This window comes from Oryctolagus cuniculus, chromosome 19, assembly GCF_964237555.1.
Source record: "Oryctolagus cuniculus chromosome 19, mOryCun1.1, whole genome shotgun sequence".
Lineage (NCBI taxonomy): Eukaryota > Metazoa > Chordata > Mammalia > Lagomorpha > Leporidae > Oryctolagus > Oryctolagus cuniculus.
In genome coordinates, this window is record NC_091450.1 from 5652856 (window position 1) to 5676962 (window position 24107).

The following is a 24107-nucleotide window of genomic DNA, read 5'->3' on the forward strand; positions in this document are numbered from 1 at the left end:
GCCCCCTCCCCCACCCCACCCCCACTATTCCAAACCTCACCCCCCACCCTCCCACCCCCGCCTCAGGATTGTGCAGCTACCAAGGGAGCCAGGGCCAGAGGTCAAACCAGGGCCCCAGCGAACCAACTGGTCCCCCATTCTTCTTTTCCACAATTCCCATTCCCCTGCACTAATATTGACCCATGACATCACCAATCATCTGTGGGTTTCTTTGTTTTTTAAATTGTATTTTATTGTATTCACTTGAAAGGCACAGGGCGGGGGGTAGGGGAGCACTTCCTTCCACTGGAGCACTCCCTAAATGCCCATAATGGCCAGCACTGGGCCAGGCAAAGCCAGGAGCCTGCAACTGATTCTGGGTTTCCCGTGTGTATGGCAGGGACCACAGTCCTTGAACCATCACCTGCTTCTTCCCAGGGTGCACGTTAACAGGAAGTTGGAATCAGAAGCAGAGCCAGGATTCTAAATCTGGCAGGTCTCCATGGGATGCAGGCATCCCCAGTGACAGCTTAACCATGCAGCTTAGCCCTTTCTCACGCCCATCCTCAGACAGCCTCGTGGATGTTTAGTCATTCACTTTCCCTGCTGGTTCACCAGTCACTCCCTTTCCTGGGCCAGCCCTGGGCCAGCCTAGGCAGTCACTGCCCTGGAAAGCTCCAGGCTGATGGAGGAGAAAATACTTAACAGAGGCTGACACTTGGAGGCCACAGAAGGCACCAGGGGGAGCACTGGGAGCTGCAGGACTTGGAAGGAGGCTTCTAACACAGACTGAGAGTCAAAGAAGGCTTCCTGGAGGAAGCGGTGCCTGAGCTAAGTCCCAGCAGAGAAAGGCGAGGCCAGGGTGTTCAGATGTGTTTGCAAGTCCCAGGGGCATTTCTTGAGGCCCAGAACCCTCACCTTGGGCCCTTCATTTCCTTAGGGAGGAGGCCTGGACCCTCTGGGTCCAGACTATAGGGGCCTTTGTTGCCAGAGATGATGGAATCACAGAGAGCCCATGTGGGCAAAAGACACCCCTGAGTTCTCCTTTGCTGTGGTCTCTGGCTGATCCCCTGACCTTTTCCTCTCCAAGGCTTCTCCCCTGGGGTCTTCCCAGGCCTCCTGCTCATCCTCTGTCACATATCCTGTCTGGGAATGCAGTCCATCCCTCAAATTGGATGCTCAAATTGGCCACCTCCAACCTCGACACATTCATTCAACAACTGTTCACTGAGCACTTAACCATGCCTGGCTCTGAGACTACTCCTCCCCGCCCCCAGGGAGGGCAGTCAGGGAGGGGACACAGATGACAAACAAGCACACGATGACAAGTGTGACAAAGGAATGCACCTTCCCTGACCATCTTGAGAAAACCAGTGCTTTCCCCCAGTCCTCCCCTCAACCCAATCCCAGCACCTCCCCAGTTCCTCATTAGCACTGGTCACTGTGGTAAATAGGCATTGCTTTGTGCATCTCGGGTCTGGAATGGTTTATTGAATGAGTTGGGTGCTTGGTAACAGTTACTGCAGGACAACAGGAAAGGAGGGAAGGTGAAGAGGAAAAGCCAGAGAACAAATTACAGAAGGCAACGAGAGAACCAGGCAGTTGGAGAAGCCCCTGTGAGAAGGCAGTGTCTGAGCTTGAAGACAGCGAAGAGCTTTCCAGACAGAAGTGACAGCAAGCACCAACGCTGGAGTTGGCAAACTGGGAAATAGGGGAGAAGGCCAGTCTGGCTAGATTTTCATCTGGGAGCAGATGAAAGCAGGAAGAAGGGGGCAGGCATTTGGTGCAGTGCTCAAGACTCCACTTGGAATGCCCACATCCCATATCAGCATTCCTAGGTCCCTGTCCTGACTCCAGTTTCCTGCTAATGCACACTCTGGTTGGGGGTGGGGAGAGCAGAGGGAGAAGCACCAGCAGTGATGGTTCAAGTGCTTGGGCCCCTGCTACCCATGTGGAAGACCTACCTCGGGGTTCTTGGTTCCTGACTTTGGCCACCTGTGGGCACCAGGGGGAGTGAGTTAGTAGATGGAAGATCTCTGTCCATCTGTCTCCTTCCAAATATAATCAATCAATCATTAGAGTTGGAAGTGCTCAAAGCAGAAATGCATATTGTTCATAGAGGGCCTTGTAAGCAATGGTGAGGACATATTTGTTTATTATTTCTTAAAGATTTATTTTTTATTTGAAAGGCAGAGTTAGAGAGAGAGAGAGAGAGAATCTGCCAGCTGCCAGCTCACTCCCCAAATGGCCACAATAGCCAGAGCTGGGCCAGACCAAAGCCAGGAGTTCAGAGATTCTTCCAGGTCTCCCACATGGGTATAAAAGCTCAAACTTGTGGGCCGTCTTCTGCTGCTTTCCCAGGCCATTATCAGGGAGTTGGATGGGAAATGGTCCAGCTGGAACTAGAGCCACCACCCATATGGGATGCCAGCACTGCAGGTGGCAGCTTAACCTGCTAGGCCACAATGCCAGCCCCTCTATTTTATTTTATCTTTTTTAAGATTTGGTTATCTATTTTAAAGGCAGAGTTACAGAGAGCCAGATGCAAAGAGAGAGAGAGAAAAGTCTTCCACCTGCTGGTTCGCTCCCCAGATAGCCACAATGGCTGGAGCTGAGCCAAACTGAAGCCAGGAGCCAGGAGCCTCTTCCAGGTCTCCCATGTGGGTGCAGGGGCCCAAGGACTTAGGCCATCTTCTACTGCCTTCCCAGGCCACAGCAGAGAGCTGGATCAGAAGTGGAGCAGCCAGGACTCAAACTGGTGCCCATATGGGATGCTGGCACTGCAGGCAACAGCTTTACCCACTACACCACAGCACTGGCTCCTATTTTATTTTTTAAAAAGATTTATTTATGGGACCAATGTTGTGGCACAGCAGGTTAAGCCATGACTTGGAATGCCAGCATCCCATGTGGACATCAGTTTGAGTCCCAGCTGCTCCACTTCCAATCCAGCTCCCTGCTAATGCACCTGGGAAAGCAGCAGAAGACAGCCCAAGTGCTTGCGCCCCTGCACCCCATGGGAGACTCAGAAGAAGCTTCTGGCTCCTACCTCCTGGTTTTGGAGTGGCCCAGCTTCAGCCATTTCTGCCATTTGAGGACTGAACCAGCATATAAAAGACTCTCTCTATTCTTCCCTCTCTCTAACTTTGCCTTTCAAATAAATAAATAATCTTTGTGGAGCCAGGACTTGCATACAGGCACTCAATATGGGGTTTGGGCATCCCATTTCTTTCCCAACAACTGGTGGTGTCGTAGCTGCTACACCAAACACTGGCTCTAGCTGACCCTTCTCATATCCAACCCTGTACTGGGCAGCCTGGGACTCCATGTCTGAATCCAAGCAGTCCTTGTTCTTGTAGAACTTCTGGCCTACTGGGGAGACAGACCTAGACCCAGACAGGGACCACACCATGTGCTCAGAACTGTGTCAATTGTCATAGAACTCTTTGCTGATGAGGTGACGTAAGCTGAGTAGGAGCTGGTCCATTGGGAGGCATGGGGCACCTTAGGAGAAGACACAGCTTACTCAAAGTTTTTGGGGATATGGAAATATCCAGGGGAAATAAGTAGAAAAAGAAGATGTCTGGGTTGGAAAGGGAAAGGGAGTGAGAGGGTATGGAGAAGCCAGGGTCAGGTTACGGCAGGCCTGGAAAGTCAGGGTAAGGAGCTCACGCAAGGCAGTTGGAACATCTGGGGAGGGGTGGGCGTTTGGCACAGTGCTGCAGCTGCTCCTTGGGATGCTCATATCCCATATCGAAGTGCCTGTGTTCAAGTCCAGGCTGCTCTTCCGTTACCCAAAGCTCTGTCCCTGTCCTTGGTGCCAAAACCAAATACTGAGGACAAGGTTTGAGGGTAAAGGAAAGAGTTGTCTGTTAACAGATGAGGACAACAGCAGCTTAGCAATCTCAAGCACTTCTGTCCTGCTTTAGTGAGGGCAGTCTGGGGTTTGTTGAAGCTGCTAAGAAGGCGGTCGGGAGGGCTGGTATCACAGAACATGCAGGAGGAGCAGCACATTTAGGGGAAGGGGTAGCTTTAATAAAAGCCAAAACTGGTCAGCCAGGTGCTGAAGCTTGCCATGACGTTGGGGCTCAGGCCTTTAGATTGTCTGTAAGTGGAGAGATTAACCCTACCTTGGAATGCCATTCCCAGAGCATGGGCAAAAGGACAACAATGTAGCCTTGAAGCATAATGTAACATAGCACTTTGTAACAGCAGCCTGGAAAACATCACTTGGCTAGAATTAGTGAGAGTGGAGCTGTGCACTGGATTATGGCAAGAACCAACTCCCGTACCTGGTTATACTTCCAGTTCCAGCTTCTTGTATGTGTACCTTGGGGGTCAGTAGTGATGATTCAAGTACTTGAGTCCCTGCCACCCATGTGAGAGCCCTGGCTTGAGTTCAGGACTCCTGGCTTTGGTTTACTCCAGCCCCAGTTGTTGAGGGTATGTGGGAAACGAGCCAAGCAGATAGAAGATCTCTATCTGTTCCTCTCTCTCTCTCTCTCTCTCTCTCTCTCTCTCCATCTCTCCATCTCTCCATCTCTCCGCCTTTCAAATTAAAAGACAAATAAGGGGCTGTGTGCTGCAGCATAGCAGATAAAGCTGCCACCTGCAGTGCTGGCATCCCATGTAGGTGCCAGTTTGAGTCCTGGCTGCTCCACTTCCCATCCATGGCCTGGGAAAGCAATAGAAAATGATCCAAGTCCCTGGGCCCCTGCACCCACGTGAGAGACCCAGAAGAAGTTCCTAGCTTCAGATTGGCCCAGCTCCAGCCTTTGCAGAAATTTGAGGAGTGAATCAGTGGGTGGAAGACCCCCACTCTGCCTCTCTGTAACTCTACCTTTCAAAAAAATAATAAATACTTAAAAAAAATTAAAACATGAATTTCATAGAAAACTGAAATGCAAATATAACTTTGTTTTGGTGCAAAATAATTTTGAAATTAATAGCTTTTTTTTTTTTTTGACAGGCAGAGTTAGACAGTGAGACAGAGAGACAGAGAGAAAGGTCTTCCTTCCATTGGTTCACCCCTCCAAATGGCCGCTACAGCTGGTGCTCTGTGCTGATCTGAAGCCAGGAACCAGGTACTTCCTCCTGGTCCCCCATGTGGGTGCAGGGCCCAAGCACTTGGGCCATCCTCCACTGCCTTCCTGGGCCACAGCAGAGAGCTTGACTGGAAGAGGAGCAACTGGGACAGAATCCAGTGCCCCAACCGGGACTAGAACCCAGGGTGCCGGCGCCGCAGGCAGAGGATTAGCCAAGTGAGCCTCGGTGCTGGAATAGGTGTTTTCTATGGGCTTCATGGAGATGCTATATACCTTATTCACTTGAAAGGCAGAGTAACAGAAAGGGAGAGAGAGAGAGAGAGGTCTTCCACCCACTAATCCACTCTCCAAATGTGTGCAACAGCCAAGGCGGTGCCATGCCCAAGCCAGGAGCCCAGAACTCCACCCAGGTCTCCCACATGGCAGGCAGGGGCCCAAGCACTTGGGCCATCATCTGCTGTCCCCCAGAATGCATCAGCAGGAAGCTGGATAGGAAGCAGAGCATCTGGGCCTGGAGCCTGCACTCTAACATGGGATGCAGCTGTCCCAGGCTGCAGCTTTACCCGCTGTACCACAACTCCTACCCTTATCAGAGGATCTTGGACAGGAGGGATGACTCAGCACAGATGCTCTCTGGATTGGTCAGAACCTGGGGGCTGACTCACCCAGGTCCCTAGGTCGAAGGGTACGCAGTTTAAGGCAAAGAAGTGATCCTGAGCTTGAGGCAGTGGAGAGAGGGTGGAGGTTGCGCCAGGAAACGGTGCTCCGGGGAGCAGCCTTCTGCCTTGATAGGGCCTGATTCAGCTAAATAAAGCTGGGGGGGGGGGGGGACAAGCCCCTGGGGGACTTATCGGCTCACTGCCCCCGAGGTAACCATTAATCCCTCCCCTGGGGGAGTCCAGGGCCTGGTCCCTCAAGGAGCAGATCCTGGGTAGAATGGAGGAACACATGGAGGCAGGCTCCAGACTGGGGCTGGGGGACCAGCGGGCTCTCATCGACAATCCTGCTGACATCGCGGTCATTGCTGCTTATTTCCTGCTGGTCATTGGTGTCGGCTTGTGGGTGAGAAGTTGAGGGGCTGCTGCGGAAGGCTGAGTTTCTGGGGTTTGGGATAAATGCCTTAGGGAGACCCAGGTGCTGCTGGGGGGAGGGAGAGACTTGGGGCTGGGGGAGGGCAAGTGCCTCTTCCAAGTCCGGTCTACATTCATCTCTCATCTTGCTCCCCTTGGGTTTTGCCCTTGGGTTTTGCTAGTTGAGTGGTCGGTGGGTTTTCTTTAGGGTCAGCATTCTATAGGGAGAGGCCTCTGCTTCCCTGTCCCTAGTACAACTGGCCAGCAGCCTGGGTCCCAGGGCCCCAGGAAAATCAGGCTGACTCCAGCAATGTTTGGGCTGGAGAAGTTGGATAAGAGGCTCAGGGCCTGGATGGCTCTGGGTACCTGGGGGATGGGGTGCAAACAATCCAGGGGAGTTGAGGGCTAGTTAATCTTCAGCCTGAGACAAGGCTGAGGAATGCGTTGAGGAGGCTAATGAGCTAATGAGGTCCAAAGATGTGCCCCAAACCCCAATCTCTCCCTCCCCCAACTTCTACCCCCCAAGTCCATGTGCAGAACCAACAGAGGCACCGTGGGTGGCTACTTCCTGGCAGGACGAAGCATGGTGTGGTGGCCGGTGAGAGGGGCTGGGCCAGGGAAGGGAGGGGGCCCAGGGAACCATTGCCTGGCTCAATTCCCATCTCCCGCCCACCTAGGTTGGAGCCTCTCTCTTTGCTAGCAATATCGGCAGTGGCCACTTTGTGGGCCTGGCAGGGACCGGTGCTGCAAACGGCTTGGCTGTGGCTGGATTTGAGTGGAATGTGAGACCTTTTTTTTTTTTTTTAATTGACAATAACCCCATCCGCAGCTGGCTGTGCTTCGGTTCTTGAGCAGGGAGTGGGAGGAATGCAGGGACCCTCTTGGGAGGGGCTGGCCAGGGATGATGGCTGGGGAGAGAGCAAAGAGGCCCAGGAATGTGTCAAACAAGCATCCCTTGAATGCTCAGGGTCCAGGGCAGTCCTGCGCAGTTGTCCGCTGGGTGGCGCCAAGAGTGACCCTTCTCAGGGTCATCCGTGGCACCTTCCAAAGCAAACATCTCCTGGAGCCTTCGGGATCGAGGGCAGGCTCGGGGCAGGGTCGCAGGCACCGAGACACCCTTGTCTGTCGCGCTGTGCCCGCAGGCGCTGTTCGTGGTGCTGCTCCTGGGTTGGCTGTTCGCGCCGGTGTACCTGACCGCAGGCGTCATTACGATGCCGCAGTACCTGCGCAAGCGCTTCGGCGGCCATCGGATCCGCCTCTACTTGTCCGTGCTCTCGCTTTTTCTGTACATCTTCACCAAGATCTCGGTGCGCACGCGCGGTGGGCAGGGCGGGATCCTAGCAGGCCCGGGGCACCTAGTGGAGGTCGCCGGAGAACCTGGGGAAGAGATGGCTGAGGGTCCGTGGAAGGAGCCACGGCCGTGGTGGGTGGGCCCTGGGAACCTTGGCGGTGCGGTAGAGTCGTGGCCCACACGGGAAGGGGACCTGGGTTAGCGCTCTGGCCAGGGAGTCCTGACCTCTGGGCTCCCTCCTTCCTTCCTCCAAGGTGGACATGTTCTCCGGGGCGGTGTTTATTCAGCAGGCTCTAGGCTGGAATATTTACGCTTCGGTCATCGCGCTCCTGGGCATCACCATGGTTTACACCGTGACAGGTGGCCTGCGGGACGACACCCGCATGGGATGCGCGGGCCGGGAGCTGCGGGCGGGGCTTCGGGGAGCCTGATGCCAAGGCAGGCTTAAGGGCCCAGCCAGGATAGCACGGAGCTGAAGCTTGGACGACAGAAAGTCACTCTCTCCTACTGCTCAGGGAAGCAACTGGGACCTGGTAGAGGCTTGGAGAGGGGTCTCACGGGGGGATGCCTGCCCAAGAGAGCATCAGCAGAGTCTCAAACTCGGCGATTCTCTGCTCACTGAGCCCTGCTTCCTGGTGCCTAAATGCACGACCAGCAGTGACACTGGGCAGGTCATTTTGAAATTCGTTCTCCCAATTTATGAGGTCACCAGCTGGGCTGTCTCCACTGACCCAGACCTGTTGCAGGAGGGCTGGCAGCGCTGATGTACACAGACACAGTGCAGACCTTTGTCATCATCGCAGGGGCCTTCATCCTCACCGGTTACGGTAGGGGGCACAGCCAACAGGGGATGGCACCGGGGTCAAGGGCAGAGAGGGTCTCCACCTCGGGGCAGGGACATCGCGCCTCCCTGGCACGTGGGTCCTAAGCAGGACTCTGGCACGGTGCCCGCACAGCCTTCCACGAGGTGGGCGGGTATTCCGGGCTCTTCGACAAATACATGGGAGCGATGACTTCGCTGACGGTGTCCGAGGACCCGGCTGTGGGCAACATCTCCAGCTCCTGCTACCGACCCCGGCCTGACTCCTATCATCTGCTCCGGGACCCTGTGACGGGGGACCTACCATGGCCCGCGCTGCTCCTGGGGCTCACCATCGTCTCAGGCTGGTACTGGTGCAGTGACCAGGTGTGCCGTCAGGGCTTGGGCAGCGGAGGCTGGGTTGGAGCAGAGCCCTAACTTCTAGGGGGTGGAGCTAAGACAGGTGCAGCCTGAATCCATCCCACCGAGGGGGGCAGGAACCAAGCCAGGGTGGAGCTAAACCAGGTGGAGCTGGATGCCGTTGATTCCTAGGGCAGGATCTGAGAAAGCAGATGAGGCTGGGCCAGACGCTGAATTAGTGGGGTCGGGAGGCTGCGGTAGAGGAAGACCCAGTCGACGGGGTTCAGGGAGCCAAGGCAGGGAGTTGAACTCCCCTTCCCCCGTCACAGGTCATAGTGCAGCGCTGCCTGGCCGGGAGGAACCTGACCCACATCAAGGCAGGCTGCATCTTGTGTGGCTACCTGAAGCTGACGCCCATGTTCCTCATGGTCATGCCAGGCATGATCAGCCGCATCCTTTACCCTGGTAACGTGTGCATCCTCACCCCGCACGCAGCCCTGGGTCCCGTCCAGTCCCCTTTTTGTGCAAAAATCAGGGTGCCCGTCTCCCAGCCCTGCCTCCCATGAGGCGCCCCTTCTACCCTCCGCTAGGATTCCCACCTCCCGCTTCAGGGGAGCTCAGATCCCAGCCTAGGACCGCTCCTAGCCGCGCAGTGGCCTCTTTCCCGCAGACGAGGTGGCGTGCGTGGCGCCTGAGGTGTGTAAGCGCGTGTGTGGCACGGAAGTGGGCTGCTCCAACATCGCCTATCCGCGGCTCGTTGTGAAGCTCATGCCCAACGGTGAGGGCGGGCGCAGACGCTGTGGACGGCCGCCGGGAGGGCACACCCCTAGCCGAGCCCCCCTCCCCGCCCCCGCCTCACGGCTCCTGTCGCCCTCACAGGTCTGCGCGGACTCATGCTGGCGGTCATGTTGGCCGCGCTCATGTCTTCGCTGGCCTCCATCTTCAACAGCAGCAGCACTCTCTTCACCATGGACATCTACACGCGCCTGCGGCCCCGCGCCGGCGAAGGCGAGCTGCTGCTAGTAGGACGGTGCGGCCCGGGCTCCCAACTCCTGCCGCGCAATGCTCAGCCCGGGTGGAAGGCACGAAGCACCCCGGCTACAACCTCCCGCTGGCTTCCCATGGCAGGCTCTGGGTGGTGTTCATCGTGGCGGTGTCGGTGGCCTGGCTACCTGTGGTGCAGGCGGCGCAGGGCGGGCAGCTCTTCGATTACATCCAGTCCGTTTCCAGCTACTTGGCCCCGCCTGTGTCTGCAGTCTTCGTGCTGGCGCTCTTCGTGCCGCGCGTTAATGAGAAGGTGTGCATCGTGCCCGGTTGGCGACCTTGGGACAGGGTTTGGTAGTCCTGAGCCGGCTGATTCCATCTCCCCCCACAGGGCGCCTTCTGGGGACTGATAGGGGGCCTGCTAATGGGCCTGGCACGCCTTATTCCCGAGTTCTCCTTCGGCACGGGCAGCTGCGTGCGACCCTCTGCTTGCCCGGCGTTCCTGTGTCGGGTGCACTACCTCTACTTCGCCATTGTGCTCTTCTTCTGCTCTGGCCTCCTCATCATCATCGTCTCCTTGTGCACTGCACCCATCCCACGCAAGCACGTAAGTGGCAGCCTCTGGGTGGCCTGGGAGCCCCAAATATGCCCCACTGTGAGCCAGAACCATCATCGCCACCCCCATCTGCTTCCAGCCCCACCCATGGGGAGAACCTGACTACTGCCTGTTTGTGGCTGTGAGGTTGGCAGGCTGGGGTCCACAGCAAGCCTGTTTTTATTTCAATGACATTCATTTCAAGTGGTTTGGGAGGAGGGAGCCTGAAGATTTTAGAAGGCTGCTAATTAAAGCTCCACTCCCCTCCCAAGCCAATCCAACACAGCCTTTGGAACCCGACCCACAGGACCTTGCTGGTGGCTGAGCACACAGTGCCCTCCTGAGAGCTCACCAAACACTTCGGTTTTGTGCAGCTGCAGGGCAGGGCTGAGCGAGTGGGGGAGGGGAGGGACAGAAACGGTGGGCCAGGAAGGATGGGTGGGATGCCACAGCAGCAGGAGGAAACCAAACAGACCAGAGTGCTGAGTCCAGTTCTAGGTGCAGACAGCAGGCTTGAGGCGATGAAGGTCTGAGTGAGCTGAGGCTGGGTTGGGGGCGCACTGGATAGAGGGTGGGCAGTCCCAGGGCTGGTGTGACAGCAAGGACAAGAGACCTCAGGACCGGGGCCTGGGCTGGGGGAACAGGACTCCCACTCGGCCCCTGCTCCCACCCTCCCCAGCTCCACCGCCTGGTTTTCAGTCTCCGGCACAGCAAGGAGGAACGGGAAGACCTGGATGCTGACGAGCTGGAAGCCCCGGCCTCTCCCCCTGTCCAGAACGGGCGCCCAGAGCACGCAGTGGAGATGGAAGGTATGGGACTGATCAGGGAGGGGGTGCTGAGGAGGGGGAGCTGGGGCAAGCTCCCTCAAACTCACTGTCAGGCCTCAATTTCCCTCAGAGCCCCAGGCCCCGGGCCCAGGCCTGTTCCGCCAGTGCTTGCTGTGGTTCTGTGGAATGAACAGGGGCAGGGCAGGTGGCCCCGCACCCCCTACCCAGGAGGAGGAGGCTGCAGCGGCCAGGCGGCTGGAGGACATCAACGAGGACCCGCGCTGGTCCCGGGTGGTCAACCTCAATGCCCTGCTCATGATGGCCGTGGCCATGTTTTTCTGGGGCTTTTATGCCTAGGGCCGACTGTGTTGGGCATCACGAGCCACAGGTCAGGACAGGGCTGGCCGCACAATGAGCAGGGATCAGGAGCCTGCAGCGGTCCCCGGAAAGGGGGAAGGGGCAGGAGTGGTATGGGAAGGCCCAGTCCATTTGATTGGCAGTCACTTCCACGAGGCCTCAGCCAAGCTGCCCTAACGGTTTCCCTCAGCAAAAATAAAGCAGCCATTCCCACAAGTTGCCGTGGCCAGTGTCCTTGTCCGGGCTGCTCATGAGACCTTCTTTTCCGGAGTCTGGAGCCACGAGGCCCTCCACTCATCCACCTCAAGCTGGTGCTTCTCGGTCTTCCAGCCAGCAGCCTGCAGCCCTGGGGAGGGGTCAGGGTGCTGCTGAGAATGCTGGGGAGGAGCCTGCGGGCTGGCCCTGGCCCTGGGGAGGCGGGGAAGGAGGACACGGGCCAGGTGCTTAGGCTTCCGGGACGACCTCGGCTGCCTTCCCTTCTGCCATAAAAGAGGTGAAAACTTCACCTGCTGACAGCAAGAATTCACCGAGCTAGCACGAGGAAAATGCTAGAATGGAGGCAGTGCTGCACAAAAGGTCACCATCAGTCAGCGGGAGCCCCTCTCCGCCCCCACCTCCCGAAAGCCAACCAGGAATACCCAGCCTATCAGCGCGACACAGCCCCAGACACCGTCCGATAGACGGGGGACTGGGTCCCTGAACCTCAGAACACCCAGAAAAGCCAGGTAGGTGGGAGAGCAGGCAGCAGAGAGCTGGGGCTCAAGGATGTTACCTTTCAAGAACTTTGGGAACAGCTTGTCCAACACCTTGTGCGTCTCCTTCACGACCACCCAGCTATCTTTCTCAGGACCTGGGGTGCACAACCAGCAATTCTACAGCCCTCCAGGGGCACAGGCGGTACTTCCCCTCCCTCCCCTGCCCCCCCCACACCACTCCACTCCACGTCATGAGTGGTCCAGTTTATGAGGCCCTCACCTGCCCGCACCCATCTCCTCAGCTCCTCCAGCTCTCCTGGAAGGGGTCCGTCTTCCCGCAAGGCTCCCAGCACCAGCCCGTGTGTGGCGGCTCTTAGGACGGTCTCAGGGCCTGCCATCTGGCTCAGAACTACCTGCACCTGGTCTGGAGAGCCAGGGCAGACAGGTAGCAGAGAGGGGCCACTTCCCACCCTCAACCCAACCCCCCTGCTTCACGCCTGTCTGCCCCAGGGGGCTGAGCTAGCCCTGGAAGGCCATCTTCTCACTCTTTCCTACCAACTTCACTTCCTGCGCCCCCCTCCCCCGAGTGTTCTGGCCATACAGAAATTCCCAATTCCCAAATACTACTTCACCGCAGCTCAGTGAGGTGGGCTTATTTTGCACTTCTTTAGTGGCTACTGAGAATAAGCACCTTTAACCCGTAACCAGTAGTATCAGTAAACTCAGGGACTTGTTCCCCCAAGAAGAGTGGCTCCCCAGGGACAATGCACCCAGTGCCTTTCTTTAACCGCCTTATTTGATTCTCAGATTAACACTGTGGGGGATAAGGCAGGCACTGTTGGCGCCACCTTGCTGCACCGGGGCGGCAGCTCTAAGTCCTAGTCTGGAGCAGCCCCCTGGGACACCAGCGGCCTCCAGCTGGTCCAAGGTCTGGGTCCAGACCCCAGTCAAGAGCAGGGAGGATGTGCCCCACTTACTTCGTGACTGGTCCCAGCAGAGGAGGTAGGGCTCCTGGTGCCCGTCAATCAGCTGCTGCAGCTCAGACATACTAGCAGGGAAGAGAGTGCAGGGGGAAGCCAAGAAGGAAGGCCATAGACGGCTGTCAGCGCCACTGGGCGCACTTCCGGCGTCTGTCCGTCACTCACCCCCCTCCACCTAGCCCAGCCTTTCTCTTGTACCCAGCCACCATGCTCCCCATCCACCCATCCTTCCTACCCCCAACAAACACATCCCTGTACCTCCTCTGAGGCACACACCCTGCTGCCCCACCTCACACACACACACACACACACACACACACACACACACACGCTGAACCCAGGTCTATTCAGACAGGGGGATACAGCTGGGAAGCCACTGTGTGACCCACTCAGGAGCCTGACGGCAGCTGTGAGGAGTGGGAGGCACTGGGCCGCTCACCTGGAGACCAAACAGTGTAGAGGGACCCCCAGGGATAGAGCCGGAGACGGTGAGAAACCTATGGGAAGCTGGAATCAGGACGCTGGGCAGTGGGGAGAGGCTGGGGAGACACAGGCCTCGGGACGAGCAGTTGAGTCACCTGTCCACAGCGGCTCCATCTGATTGGCTGGCGTGGGGTCAAGTACCTCCCCCTGCTGAAGAAAGTGCTTCAGGACCAGCCGCAGCCGGCTTTCATTCAAGGTCTCCATGACAAGGGCTCGGACGGCCCGGTAGTTGGCATAGATGTGGAGGGCAGTGAGGAGGAAGAAACACCCGAGGCTGACGCTGGGGAAGACAAGGTGAGGTGGCCAGTGGGGGTGGCAGCCCAGCCGGCACCAACTCCGGCCCTTGCTCCCGGCTTACCTAGGGCAACCTGACACCAGGGGAAGCATCAAGAGGCTGACCAGGAGCCCTGCCAGGTTCACCAGTGTCTCCTGGAAAATGGCAGAGGGGTCAGGAGCTAGAGGGCGCCCTCCACACCAAACGCCCCTGAGTGCTTCCAGCACTCTCCTCCCGGCTCCAAAGCCTCCTGGGGCCCCTTCCTCTGAGGGGGCTGCCAAGTACATTCTTAAGATTTTTGGGGAGTGAGCTGTCAGTGGAAAGAAACCAGCCGCTCCTCTGCCGGGGCAGACACACAGCCTCTGGAACACACCTTTGATTGGCAAGACTCATCTGTGTAGCCCACACTCAGAGACTCATTCCCCTGTGAGTGGGTGACAACTCTTATTGGTGGCTTGAAAAGGTCAAACCTGGAGATGCCTTAGTGTGCAGACAAATCCACAGAGGGCTCAAGGAACCACATAGGAAGAGAAAGAACCAGACCAAACCTTTCCCCTCGCCAATCTGTTATCAGACCCCTCTGATGGCTGGACTGAGGTCACCCCAGGGGAAAAGACCCTCAGCTCCCTGCCCTCAGCTCGTCATGAAAGAGGAAACTGGACTGGTGACACTGACCACTGACGCCCCGGGAAGAGTCAGTTTTGGCACAGAGAGGGCCTTGGGTAGACAACTCTTCTCCCCCAGCCCTCGTGGGCTAAGGGCATAAAGGCTGAGGGTGTGGCAGTGAACTGGGGTCAGGGACCTGGGGGGCTCAGGAGCAGAAGGTGGGAACAGTCACTCCCAGCAGCTGTATCGAGGGGCAACAAGGAGACATCAGCAGCAGGTGGGGTGAGGCACCTGTGCCAGGCCGCCCTGTGATGTGATGCTGCTATGGACTGAGACAGCCTGGAGCCTTCGGAAGGAACAGCCTGGGAGTGGGGGTAGTGCTTGGTGCCAGCAAGAGAGCAGGTGAGAGCTGGCATGGAGCCAGGGGACCCTGAAGAGGACAGCCTGGGATGTGCAATTCCTCCCCATCCCCACACCCAACCCCATGGCCTCCAGATCTAGGGCCAGGGGAAGTTAAGGGGAAAAACTGGTTTAGTCATTTCCTGAGAGAAGGGACTTGTCCAAGGGCACTCAGGGGTACTGGACCTCTCTGTGCTCCGTTTCCTCAACTGAAATGGCCACAAGAAGTCCTTTCTTGCACAAGACCATCACAAGGACTTAATGAGTTCATAGACATGAAATACTTGGCACGTGGTTAACGACTAGTTACTATCAGCTTTGTCACTATTAGGTCAGAAAGTGGGACTGGAGAGAACGGAGGTTTCCAAAGTGTTTTAGTGTCAAAAGAAAACTATCTTGGACTTCTGGGATCCCCGGCCTTATGCTCCCCATCTGTTAGCCCCAGGTGGCAACCCAGCCACCTTGCAGGGCTGGAAAGGGTTAAATCGTTCTACACACGCGAGCGCCTAGCACAGGGGCTGGGGGAATCTAGTGCTCGCAGGTTTGGTCTGAGGGGTGTTATCTTGGTCAGGTGGACCGACTTGGTCAGCAGAGCTTGCTAAACTGCTGAGCGCACACTTCCGGCCAGTGACCCTGATGAACCCACATGCTGAGCACCTTCTGACTTGCCCAGAGCTTCACACGGGGGCCCTCACGTGATCAGCACAGTCAGCTCCCAGGTTGGGGCAGTGCCCACAGGGCAAGGGCAGGGGCTCACTCCTGGCCATGCACACAGAGTGGGTAGGGCTGTGAGCATTAGTGGACCTGCCACCACCAGAGCCTAACAACAGATGCTCAGAGTCCAAGCACATTGCACTTAGGTTCCTTCCCCTCCCTCCCACCCAGGGGTGCTCAGGTGCTTCTCTCCTGACCACCCAGTGTCACTTGGCCTGCAGCCCCCACTATCCCAAGCACACACTCCCTCCACTCCTGGCTGCTCACCTGGCTGCTATCCTTGGCGGACACGTCGGCCATGTTGTTCCTGCGGGCCTGGTGCACGGTCAGCGCAGCCCGCGTGGCCCCACCAGCCACGCTCACAATGCACTGGGTGGACAGAGGGAAGGGCATGGGTCAGGGCGGCCACATGGTGCGCACAACACAAGCGTTTCAGTGGGCCAGCCATGTGAGAGGACCAGGCCTCGAGTGACCCTGGGGCAAATTCCTGAATGCTGTCCTTGTCATGTGGTTCTCACCACGCACTTCCTCTGGGCTCACCTGCCATCTCGTTCCAGAAGCAAGCTGAAGTCCTTCCTGCACTATCACCTGTAGACCTGGTCGCAAGGAAACTCAATTTCCTTCCCCAGGGCAGAGGCCCCAAGGTCACTCTTCGCCCAGAAGGTCCCCCTCCTCCAACTCCTACTTTGGCTGCATCCTCTCCACTGACCAGCGACCAGGCCCAGCCTGGCTTCCCACTTCACGTGATGTTCCCCCTAACCTGTAATTCTACTACACTTCCTGGCCCCATGAAGCCCTGGCCAGCCTGGCAAGCCAGTCCAAAACGTACGCTGGTGGCTCTGACTGAACCTCCAGGGCACCCAAAATCTCTTCCTCTGAGATCTCATGGTGGCAAAGGTCACTGGTCACTCTCATTCATCCCACATCTCACTACACCTCTTTCAGATGCCAACACAGACGGAGGTGCTGCAGTACAAGTTAAACGTGGGCCCTGCCCTCACGCAGCAGAGATCAACAGATGACAAACCAGTTACTCCATAGGCAGAGAAAGCTTACACACAGCCAAGAGAAATGCAGGACAAAAAAGAGGCTGGAGCGACTGGCAGGGAGCTGACCACGGCGAGTCCTGTGAGCCTTGCCAAGCGTTTATCCTGAGAGAAACAGGGCAGGGAGCTGCCTTGACCCGACTCCCATTTGTAAAGGATTATTGGGCCCCTCTGACAAGGACAAAGGAGGGATGAGAACGGAAGCAGGGACACCACCCAGGAACTCATCGTGCTGTTTCAGCTGAGGTGACAGGGAGGTGGAGGAGTGAATGGGCTGGAGACAGCAAGGAGGGAAAAGGAACAGAGTCGAGTCAAGGTTTCGCTGAAGGTGAGGGGATGGGCAGAGACCGAGGCCCCAAAGATAGAGGATAACGCAGAATCTGAAGCACACATCCAAAGTCGCAATCCTCAGTCCAACCCCTCGGTCCCCAGGGGTGGGGGGAAGGGGTGCTCAGCACTTGATCCCCAAAGGCTCATGTTCATGGATTATAGCTAACAGCCAAGGGATGAAGAGTGGAAATGTAACCCTGTTGCACAGTCTGAAGGCAGGGCCTTTGGCAAGTGAAGAGACTATAGTAAGTGGTCAGGGTGGTGCCCCCATGAGCCAGTCACGGTGGCTTTATGAGGAGAGGCCACGCAGGCATAGATGAAGGGCCAGGTTCCACATCACTCCTCCACACTGGCTCTGCCATCCCCACCCACCAGGCTCACCAGATAGTAGAACCAGCTTTGGGCTGGGAACCTCCAAAAACATAAGCCAAAAAGAAAGCTCCTCCTTCCTCAGTGGCTTGTCTTAGCCATTTTGTTACAGGGATGAAAAGCTGGTTAACACACTGTGCCCAGGGAGTCCTCTACCACAAAGCACCATTGTACCCAGTATATGGCTGGGTGTGAGAAGAAACATCTGAACTTGCTCACTTTCTAGAAGTACCGGGGCCTAGTGGCACCTCTACACAAAGTACCACCAAGGCAGGTGTCTTGGGCTAGGGGTGCTCCCAAAGATGGGTACCTTGGCCAGGTTGCTGGTGCTGACGGTCATGGTGAAACAGACTGGGAACACAGGAGCCATAATCTCCAAGAACATGGCAATATCGTTGAGGATGTCAGCGAAAAGCCTGGGGGAAGGATCAGAAGCCAGAGGTCAGGGGTCAGAGGTAGGAGACCTTCACCCCCCACCCCCGGGCCCAGCCCCTCCTCACCTCCACTGCTTCGCGTTACAGTCCAGTTTGCTCCTGTCAGGGAGGAGAGGTTGCTGCAATTCAGAGTTAAGGAGGAAACACATCCTGCGGGCAGGGTGGGGAGTCCTAGGCCATAGTAAGGTCTGAGGGGCCCAAGAAAAACCCACACCTCCAGCCGGAGGCCTGTCCCTATACCCTGTCCCTGCTGCCTGAACCGTGGTCATCGGCTGGGACGCCCTGCAGTGACCCCTCAGTGCTGTCCCCCTTACTAGCCCATGATGCACAAGGGAAAACCTGACTGTTCTGTGGCTGCTGCCCACCCTCCAGCCAGCCTGAGGCAGGCTGTTCATGGGCTCCTCTACCTGACACCGCATAGCGTGAGTAACTGGCCACGCTTGGAGTGCCGGCATCCCATATCGAAGTGAATGGGTTCCAGTCCTAGCTCCCCTCCTGCTATGTTCACCCTGGAGGGCAGCAGGTGATAGCTTGAATAACTGGGTCCTTGACACCCCTGTGGGAGACCTGGATTAATCTCCCAGTTCCCACCTTTGGCCTGGTCTAGCCTGGGCTATTGCAGGCCAGTGAGAAAGAGCCTGCAGATGGGCGAAGGATCCATCTCTCTTTCTGCCTTTCAAGTAAAATAAATTTAAAAAGCAAGAATCTGTAGCACAGCCTCGAGTTGTAACTTGTAATCTAGAGGGAAAGGGAGCACTCCTGCATCGGGAGCACACACAGGGCAGCTCTTGAACACTGTGGCCTGGCCCAGGGTTCTGCCCAATAAAGCAGCTTTATGCTGTGGGGACCTCATCTCACTAGCTGCAGGCCATCTGGCTGGCGCAAGCCATTTCCCTCTTCCAGGTGTTCATACCTGTACAACTGCACACACAGTGCTACCCTACAACGTTGTCACAAGGGTTAGAGACAGCACACAGAGGGGCTGGGGACCACAGGGGAAGCTGGTTAGGGCAGCAAATGTTACTACGGGCAGGTAACATGCTGGGCACTTGACACAATTATGTCCCACGAACCCTCACCAGCGCAGCGGCTGACTCCCGCCACTGGCGGGTGCTGTCCTGTGTCCACTGACCAGGAACACCGACTCACCCCTTCCACCAGGCAAAGATGATGCGGCCCAGCATGCCAGTTGAATCTGGGGAGAGAAGACACCATTGGTAAGGAAGGAGGATGAGACTTGGGAGCTGCGGGGTTTGGCAGTCCCTGGCACTGAAGTGATGGATTCACCCAGAGTTGCTGCCTTGGAAACCTGGCTTGGTTTGGTAAATTCTGGAAGGACACAGTTGCATGAGGGCTCAGAAGTGCCTAGACTTAGTTCCTCGGTATGCACTCAAAAGAACTAAGTGTACAAGCATACAGAGAGACATGGACAAGAAATGTTCTTTGCAGCGTTGTTCATAACTGGGATATTACAAATGTTCACTAGCAGGAGACCAAAAAAATGTTCACTCAAACTTCAGCAGTGAAAATCCAATGAACTACAACTATTCACAGCAACACGGATGAATACTAACGTTATAATGTCGTATGAGAGTAACTCAGGGCTGGCGCTGTGACGTAGTAGGCTGCCGGTATCCCATATGCTCACCGGTTCATGTCCCGGCTGCTCCTCTTCTAATGCAGCTCTCTGCTATGGCCTGGGAAAGCAGTAGAAGATAGCCCAAATACTTGGGTCCCTGCATCCACATGAGAGACCCACAAGAAATTCCTAGCTCCTGGCTTCGGATGAGCCCAGCTCCAGCCATTGTGGCCATTTGGGGAGTGAACCAGCAGATGGAAGATTTCTCTCTCCCTCTCTGCTGTAACTCTACCCCTCAAATATAAATAAAATCTTTTTTTTTTTTTAAAGAGTAACTCACAAAGACAACACACAGCACAAAATAGTTTTCATAAAGCTCTAAAACAACTCACACTGTATAATTTCTGGGAACATATCTCTATTTGGTAAAACTATTCCAAAAAGCAGGAAATCTTAAGTGGAAAGTTCAGAGGTTACTGTTGATGTTCTAGCTCTTAGGCTAGCAGTGCAGTCGCAGGTCATTATAGGATAAATAAAGGATTTGGGCTGTGGGTTGGTGATACACTGTGGGTGGAGGGCAGACGGAGGGGCCCGCTCAGGCTGGGGAGAATAACCAAGTACCTAGAACCAGCTGGGTGTTCAGTTGCACAACTGCTTCCTGGCTGCTTACTGTGCACCAGGGACTTCCTGAAGCCAGGGGGATACTGCAGTGGCCCAGGAAGTCACAGCGCCAGCCTCAGAATCCGGCCAACAGCAGACAGCCGTCAATATGAAAAATACTGACGCAGACCAGGGATCGGTAAATCACGTGGCTTCCATCTTGTTTTCGTCAAGTTTTATTGGAACACAGCTATGCTCGTTTGTCTGTGGCTGTTTCTGTGACACAAGAGCTGTGACTGAGACTGGGGCCAGCAAAAGGCAGAATGTTTACCGCCTCACCCTCTACAGAAAACCTTGGCAAATTCCAATCCTCCTTTATACTGAGACAGTACCCATTACCGCCAGCAGGGGGATCATGAGGACGAACTGGCAGGGACTCCCCCAGGGGACACGACAAAGGACACAGAGGAAGCAAGACCACAATGATGATGATATACTGCACTGCAAACTGATGCACTGACCCCCCCCCCCCCGCAGAAGCCTCTATCCTTGGACATTGAGACCCATTTATTAATTTATTTTTATCTACTTGAAACGCATTCAGAGAGAGAGAGACTGTCCCATCTGATGGTTCACTGCAACCACTAGGGCTGGGCCAGGCCAAAGCCAGGAGCCCAGAACTCCAGCTGGGACTGCCATGTGGGTAGCAGATGCCCAAGCAGAGTAGTTGGCACTGGAATTGGCATTCTAGTATGGGAGGTGGGAATCCCTAGGGGCAGCTTAACCCGCTGTACCACTGCACCTGCCTCACTGAGGCCTTGTAGCAGGCAGGCTCACCCAGCTGACTGTCTCTGGGTCCGAGACAGGCTGCTAAGCACTCTGCAGACACCGGAACACCGATGCTCCTCTCTCTTCACACAAAAAGCCTCTGAGCTTGGGAGGCATCGTTCCTTCACAGAGGAAGCAACTGAACCTCCAAGAAGACAGGTAAACAACGTGGATTTTTCTTTCGAGGAAATCTGGATTTCCAGCTTTTCTGATCACCCTGAAGACATGCTAATGTCTGGGCCTGCCTTCCTTCCCTGCCACCATCAGCCAGGGCTGGGCAGCGTGTGGACAACACGTTCTCACCCGGCCTGCTCTGCTTCCCGGAGCAACACCCTTCAGGGTGGCTTCCCAGGCCTCCTCTCTGCTGTCAATCACCTTCACCTCTCCCTTTCAAGTACATTCTATTCTCAACAGTTTGCTTTTCCATTTAAGATTCTGGTATTGGATCGGGTTAGTGATTTGGAACATGGCAAGATCACTCTCGCTAACCAAGAGGGAGCCCGCTAGGACAGACTGCATTCTTCTTCCAACCAGATGCATATCTTCCCTAGGACACTCGACACAAAGGGGGCCCTCTCTGCTCCTCTAATGTCAGTTTCCAGGGCCCGTGTCTGAATCAAGAGGGTGGCGCTCCGACACACTGATGACGCACACCCTGCCTGATATCTGAAAGGCAATCTGTCCATCAGAATAGGAAACATAATTCTCACCTGCTCTTGCCTCACTTAGTTAACTGAGCTTTAAGATCTAGAAACTTGGGGCCGGCACTGTGACACAGTGCGTTAACGCCCAGGCCTGCAGTGCCGACATCCCATATGGGTGCCGGTTCGTGTCCTGGCTGCTCCACTTCCAATCCAGCTCTCTGCTGTGGCCCAGGAAAGCAGTAGAAGATGGCACAAGTGCTTGGGCCCCTGCACCCACATGGGAGAACTGGAAAAAGCTCCTGGCTCCTGGCTTCGGATCAGCACAGCTCTGGCAGTTGCGGCCAACTGGGGAGTGAACCAGCAGATGGAAGACCTCTTTCTCTCTCTGCCTCTCCTCTGTGTAACTCTGACTTTCAAATAAATAAATAAATCTTTAAAAAAATATATCTAGAAACTTCTGAGTCTCAAAAAGCAATCAGCTGTCCACAAGTTGCTATTTGGCTCCACTTTGAAATCCTATTAGGCAAAAGAGTTGCGGTAAAGAGTGGGACTCAGGAGTCCTGGGCCCAAATCCTGGCCCTAGGTGATATTGGTACAAGTTATGTCACCTCTCTGTGCCTCAGTTTCTCCATGTGAAAAAAGTTAATAATGGCATCCAACATAGCTGGCTGCAGAGATCAAGACCCATATGCATGCCCTATGGTGGGCTTTGAGGAGTCTTACCACGTGGGTTGTGACAGTCAACACTGTGTTTCATAGAGATCTGTATCTGAAAAGGATCGTATCAAGAAAGTCCAAGGGAGTTTTGCATACGAAGCCAGACCCACAATTTTTCCATGTTTGATGGTAATAACCCCATGAAATCCTTTCTAATGAAGGCGGCTCCTTTTAGCATCAGTAACATGCTCCAGAGTACCTGGATATTTTTTTTGTATCTTAAAATAGCCTTATTTTTAAACCTAATAACCTGAGCTGAAAATGTATCTAGGCCACCATGTTGGTGGTGAGATGGGGATGCTTAGAAACGACACAGAAATATTAGCTACTGACCCGAGTTCCGACTTCATTCCAAGCACTTAACCCACAGGAGAGCAATGGACAAGATCCAAAGTAATCCCAGTGTGCTGGAATGAAATCGGACTCTGGAGCTTAACCACCCAAATTCAAACCCAAGCCCTACCACCTAATGTCTATGTGACCCTGGACAGGACACCGTGCCTCAGTTTCCTCACCTGTAAACGGAGGAAAATGGCCACTTGCCACAGAATTATTTGGAAGACACGGTTTGGGGAGCAGGCGTTGTGGCAGAGCGGATTAAGCTGCCACCTGGGCCACCTGTATTCCTGATCAGCCTCTGATCGAAATACCCTGAGTACCCTCTGGGAACGGTGCTGAGAGGTGAAGGTCAGCGGACAAAGCCACAGGACCTCTGGGTGTGGAACCCCCTCTACTTCTCTCCCTAGGAGGCAGAGGGCAGACACCATCTTTGTTTCTTAGTGATTGCGCACCACGCCGTACACACCCAGCACACGGTCATTAGGGCTCTCATTCACGGCACGTAAGATCCCGGGGGGGGGGGGGGGTACTTTCCTGCTTTCCAGAATCTCCCTTCTCTTTGGGATCAGCTGTGTCCTTTCTTTCTGAAAATAACCCATTCCCACCATCACGGGCAGCGGGCACTTTTATTGGACAAAGTGCATTCTCGTGCAATCCTCCACAGACAGACAAGGCGTAATAGGGAGAGACTTGGGACCAGGTGATTAGGGGCTCTGAAGTTTGTACGTGGCTGCTAGGTTGCTGTGTGGGATAAGGGTATGCCCTCTTTGAGGGGTAAGGCTGGGGTGCGACAAGGCACTGTGTGAGATACTGGGGACACTTGGCTCCTGCATGCTACCTCATCACGCAGGAGTTCATAATCTCACACCCTTCGGGAGCCCAGGATACTGGCAGAGGCACAAAGGAGGGGCTGGGCTTTGCAATGGGAAGACAAAGAGGCCAAGGCGAGAGCGGCAACCGCTGAGGCTTCCAGGGGGTGCAGCTCACCTTTCACGAGCCAGGTGGCCGTGGCAGCTGAGACAGTGGCTTTTGCGTTCCCCACCCCTAGGCCCAGCAAGACTGCCTGGGTGGCCAGGGAGCCGGAGAGACTGGAAGCAAAGGCCTGGAGAAGAAAAGAGGCGGAGTGAGGAGTGGGCACTGGGGCACAGAGGTTTACGTCGTTCCCCGCCATCCTTCTTGGTGTGTGGCCTGGGACACGTCACGGCCCCGCCCCGGGCCTCGATCGCTCGCTTAAATGTGTGGAGACAGCCAGAGCCTGCACAGACCCCTCTCCCATCTCCCTGTGTCCACCGGGCTGACCTGCACAGAATCCCACAGCTGGTAGGGCAAGTAGTCCGGGCTGACGCTCTCAGGGAAGCCCTGCGGCAAGAACACGGCCTGGAGCCCCGCGAGCGTCCGGGAAGCGGTGCCGGGGGAACCCCCTCCACCCCCATCTCGTCCATCTGGTTTCGCCTGGAAGACCCGGGAGAACCCCCGCCAGTGCCACCCTCCCGGCTCCCACTGCAGGCTGCCGTCGGCCGCGACGCGGCAGCCCCGGGCCGTCCCGGAGCCGAACTGCTCGAAGCACACAGCGGTCCCAGGAGCCCCGTCCTCAGCCATCCCGAATCTCCCGGTCCGAGCCCCGCCAGACGTGGCCACGGTCTCAGCTGCCACGACCACCAGCTTCACTTCCGGCTCGGCGACGGCGGCTGCGCAGGGACAATCTTCCTTCGCGAAGGGCGCGCGGCCCCAGCATCCTGTTAACAGCTGTTCCTAGCTTCCTGGCTCGCCTCCCACGCCCTAGGAGCTGTCGGGCCTTTTATCTCTGTAAAGTTTAATGTGCC

The 24107-nt window shown here is 55.9% G+C and overlaps 2 protein-coding genes across 5 annotated transcripts; one reads left to right on the forward strand and one right to left on the reverse strand.

Moving 5' to 3' along the window:
- Positions 1-5933: 5933 nt before the first annotated feature.
- SLC5A2 (solute carrier family 5 member 2) lies at positions 5934-11536 on the forward strand. 3 transcript variants are annotated; one of them, XM_008248691.4, is made up of 14 exons: positions 5934-6086; positions 6621-6692; positions 6772-6876; positions 7237-7401; positions 7640-7745; positions 8132-8212; positions 8342-8571; positions 8874-9009; positions 9215-9322; positions 9424-9574; positions 9673-9841; positions 9920-10135; positions 10803-10932; positions 10967-11377. In XM_008248691.4, the coding sequence occupies exons 1-14, from the start codon at positions 5961-5963 to the stop codon at positions 11245-11247; spliced, it is 2076 nt and encodes a 691-aa protein (XP_008246913.1). In that variant the 5' UTR covers positions 5934-5960; the 3' UTR covers positions 11248-11377.
- RUSF1 (RUS family member 1) lies at positions 10286-24036 on the reverse strand. 2 transcript variants are annotated; one of them, XM_002721747.5, is made up of 13 exons: positions 23584-24036; positions 23272-23386; positions 18727-18772; positions 17644-17676; positions 17454-17559; positions 15666-15767; positions 13764-13834; positions 13501-13685; positions 13362-13419; positions 12920-12990; positions 12223-12366; positions 12020-12097; positions 10286-11593 (listed from the first exon to the last, which is right to left on the reverse strand). In XM_002721747.5, the coding sequence occupies exons 1-13, from the start codon at positions 23881-23883 to the stop codon at positions 11496-11498; spliced, it is 1407 nt and encodes a 468-aa protein (XP_002721793.2). In that variant the 5' UTR covers positions 23884-24036; the 3' UTR covers positions 10286-11495. The 2 variants fall into 2 exon arrangements, with proteins under 2 accessions (XP_002721793.2, XP_008246918.2); XM_008248696.4 differs by lacking the exon at positions 10286-11593 and adding an exon at positions 11677-11756.
- Positions 24037-24107: the final 71 nt, after the last annotated feature.

Coding starts and splice junctions, on each gene's coding strand:
- SLC5A2 (XM_051834947.2), top strand. CDS start 5,961: ATGGAGGAACACATGGAGGCAGGCTCCAGACTGGGGCTGGGGGACCAG. Junction 6,087..6,620: donor TCATTGGTGTCGGCTTGTGG/GTGAGAAGTTGA, acceptor CTACCCCCCAAG/TCCATGTGCAGAACCAACAG. Junction 6,693..6,771: donor GAAGCATGGTGTGGTGGCCG/GTGAGAGGGGCT, acceptor CCGCCCACCTAG/GTTGGAGCCTCTCTCTTTGC.
- RUSF1 (XM_002721747.5), bottom strand. CDS start 23,883: ATGGCTGAGGACGGGGCTCCTGGGACCGCTGTGTGCTTCGAGCAGTTC. Junction 23,387..23,583: donor AGCTGTGGGATTCTGTGCAG/GTCAGCCCGGTG, acceptor TTTCTTCTCCAG/GCCTTTGCTTCCAGTCTCTC. Junction 13,835..15,665: donor CCGCCAAGGATAGCAGCCAG/GTGAGCAGCCAG, acceptor GCCATTTTCCAG/GAGACACTGGTGAACCTGGC.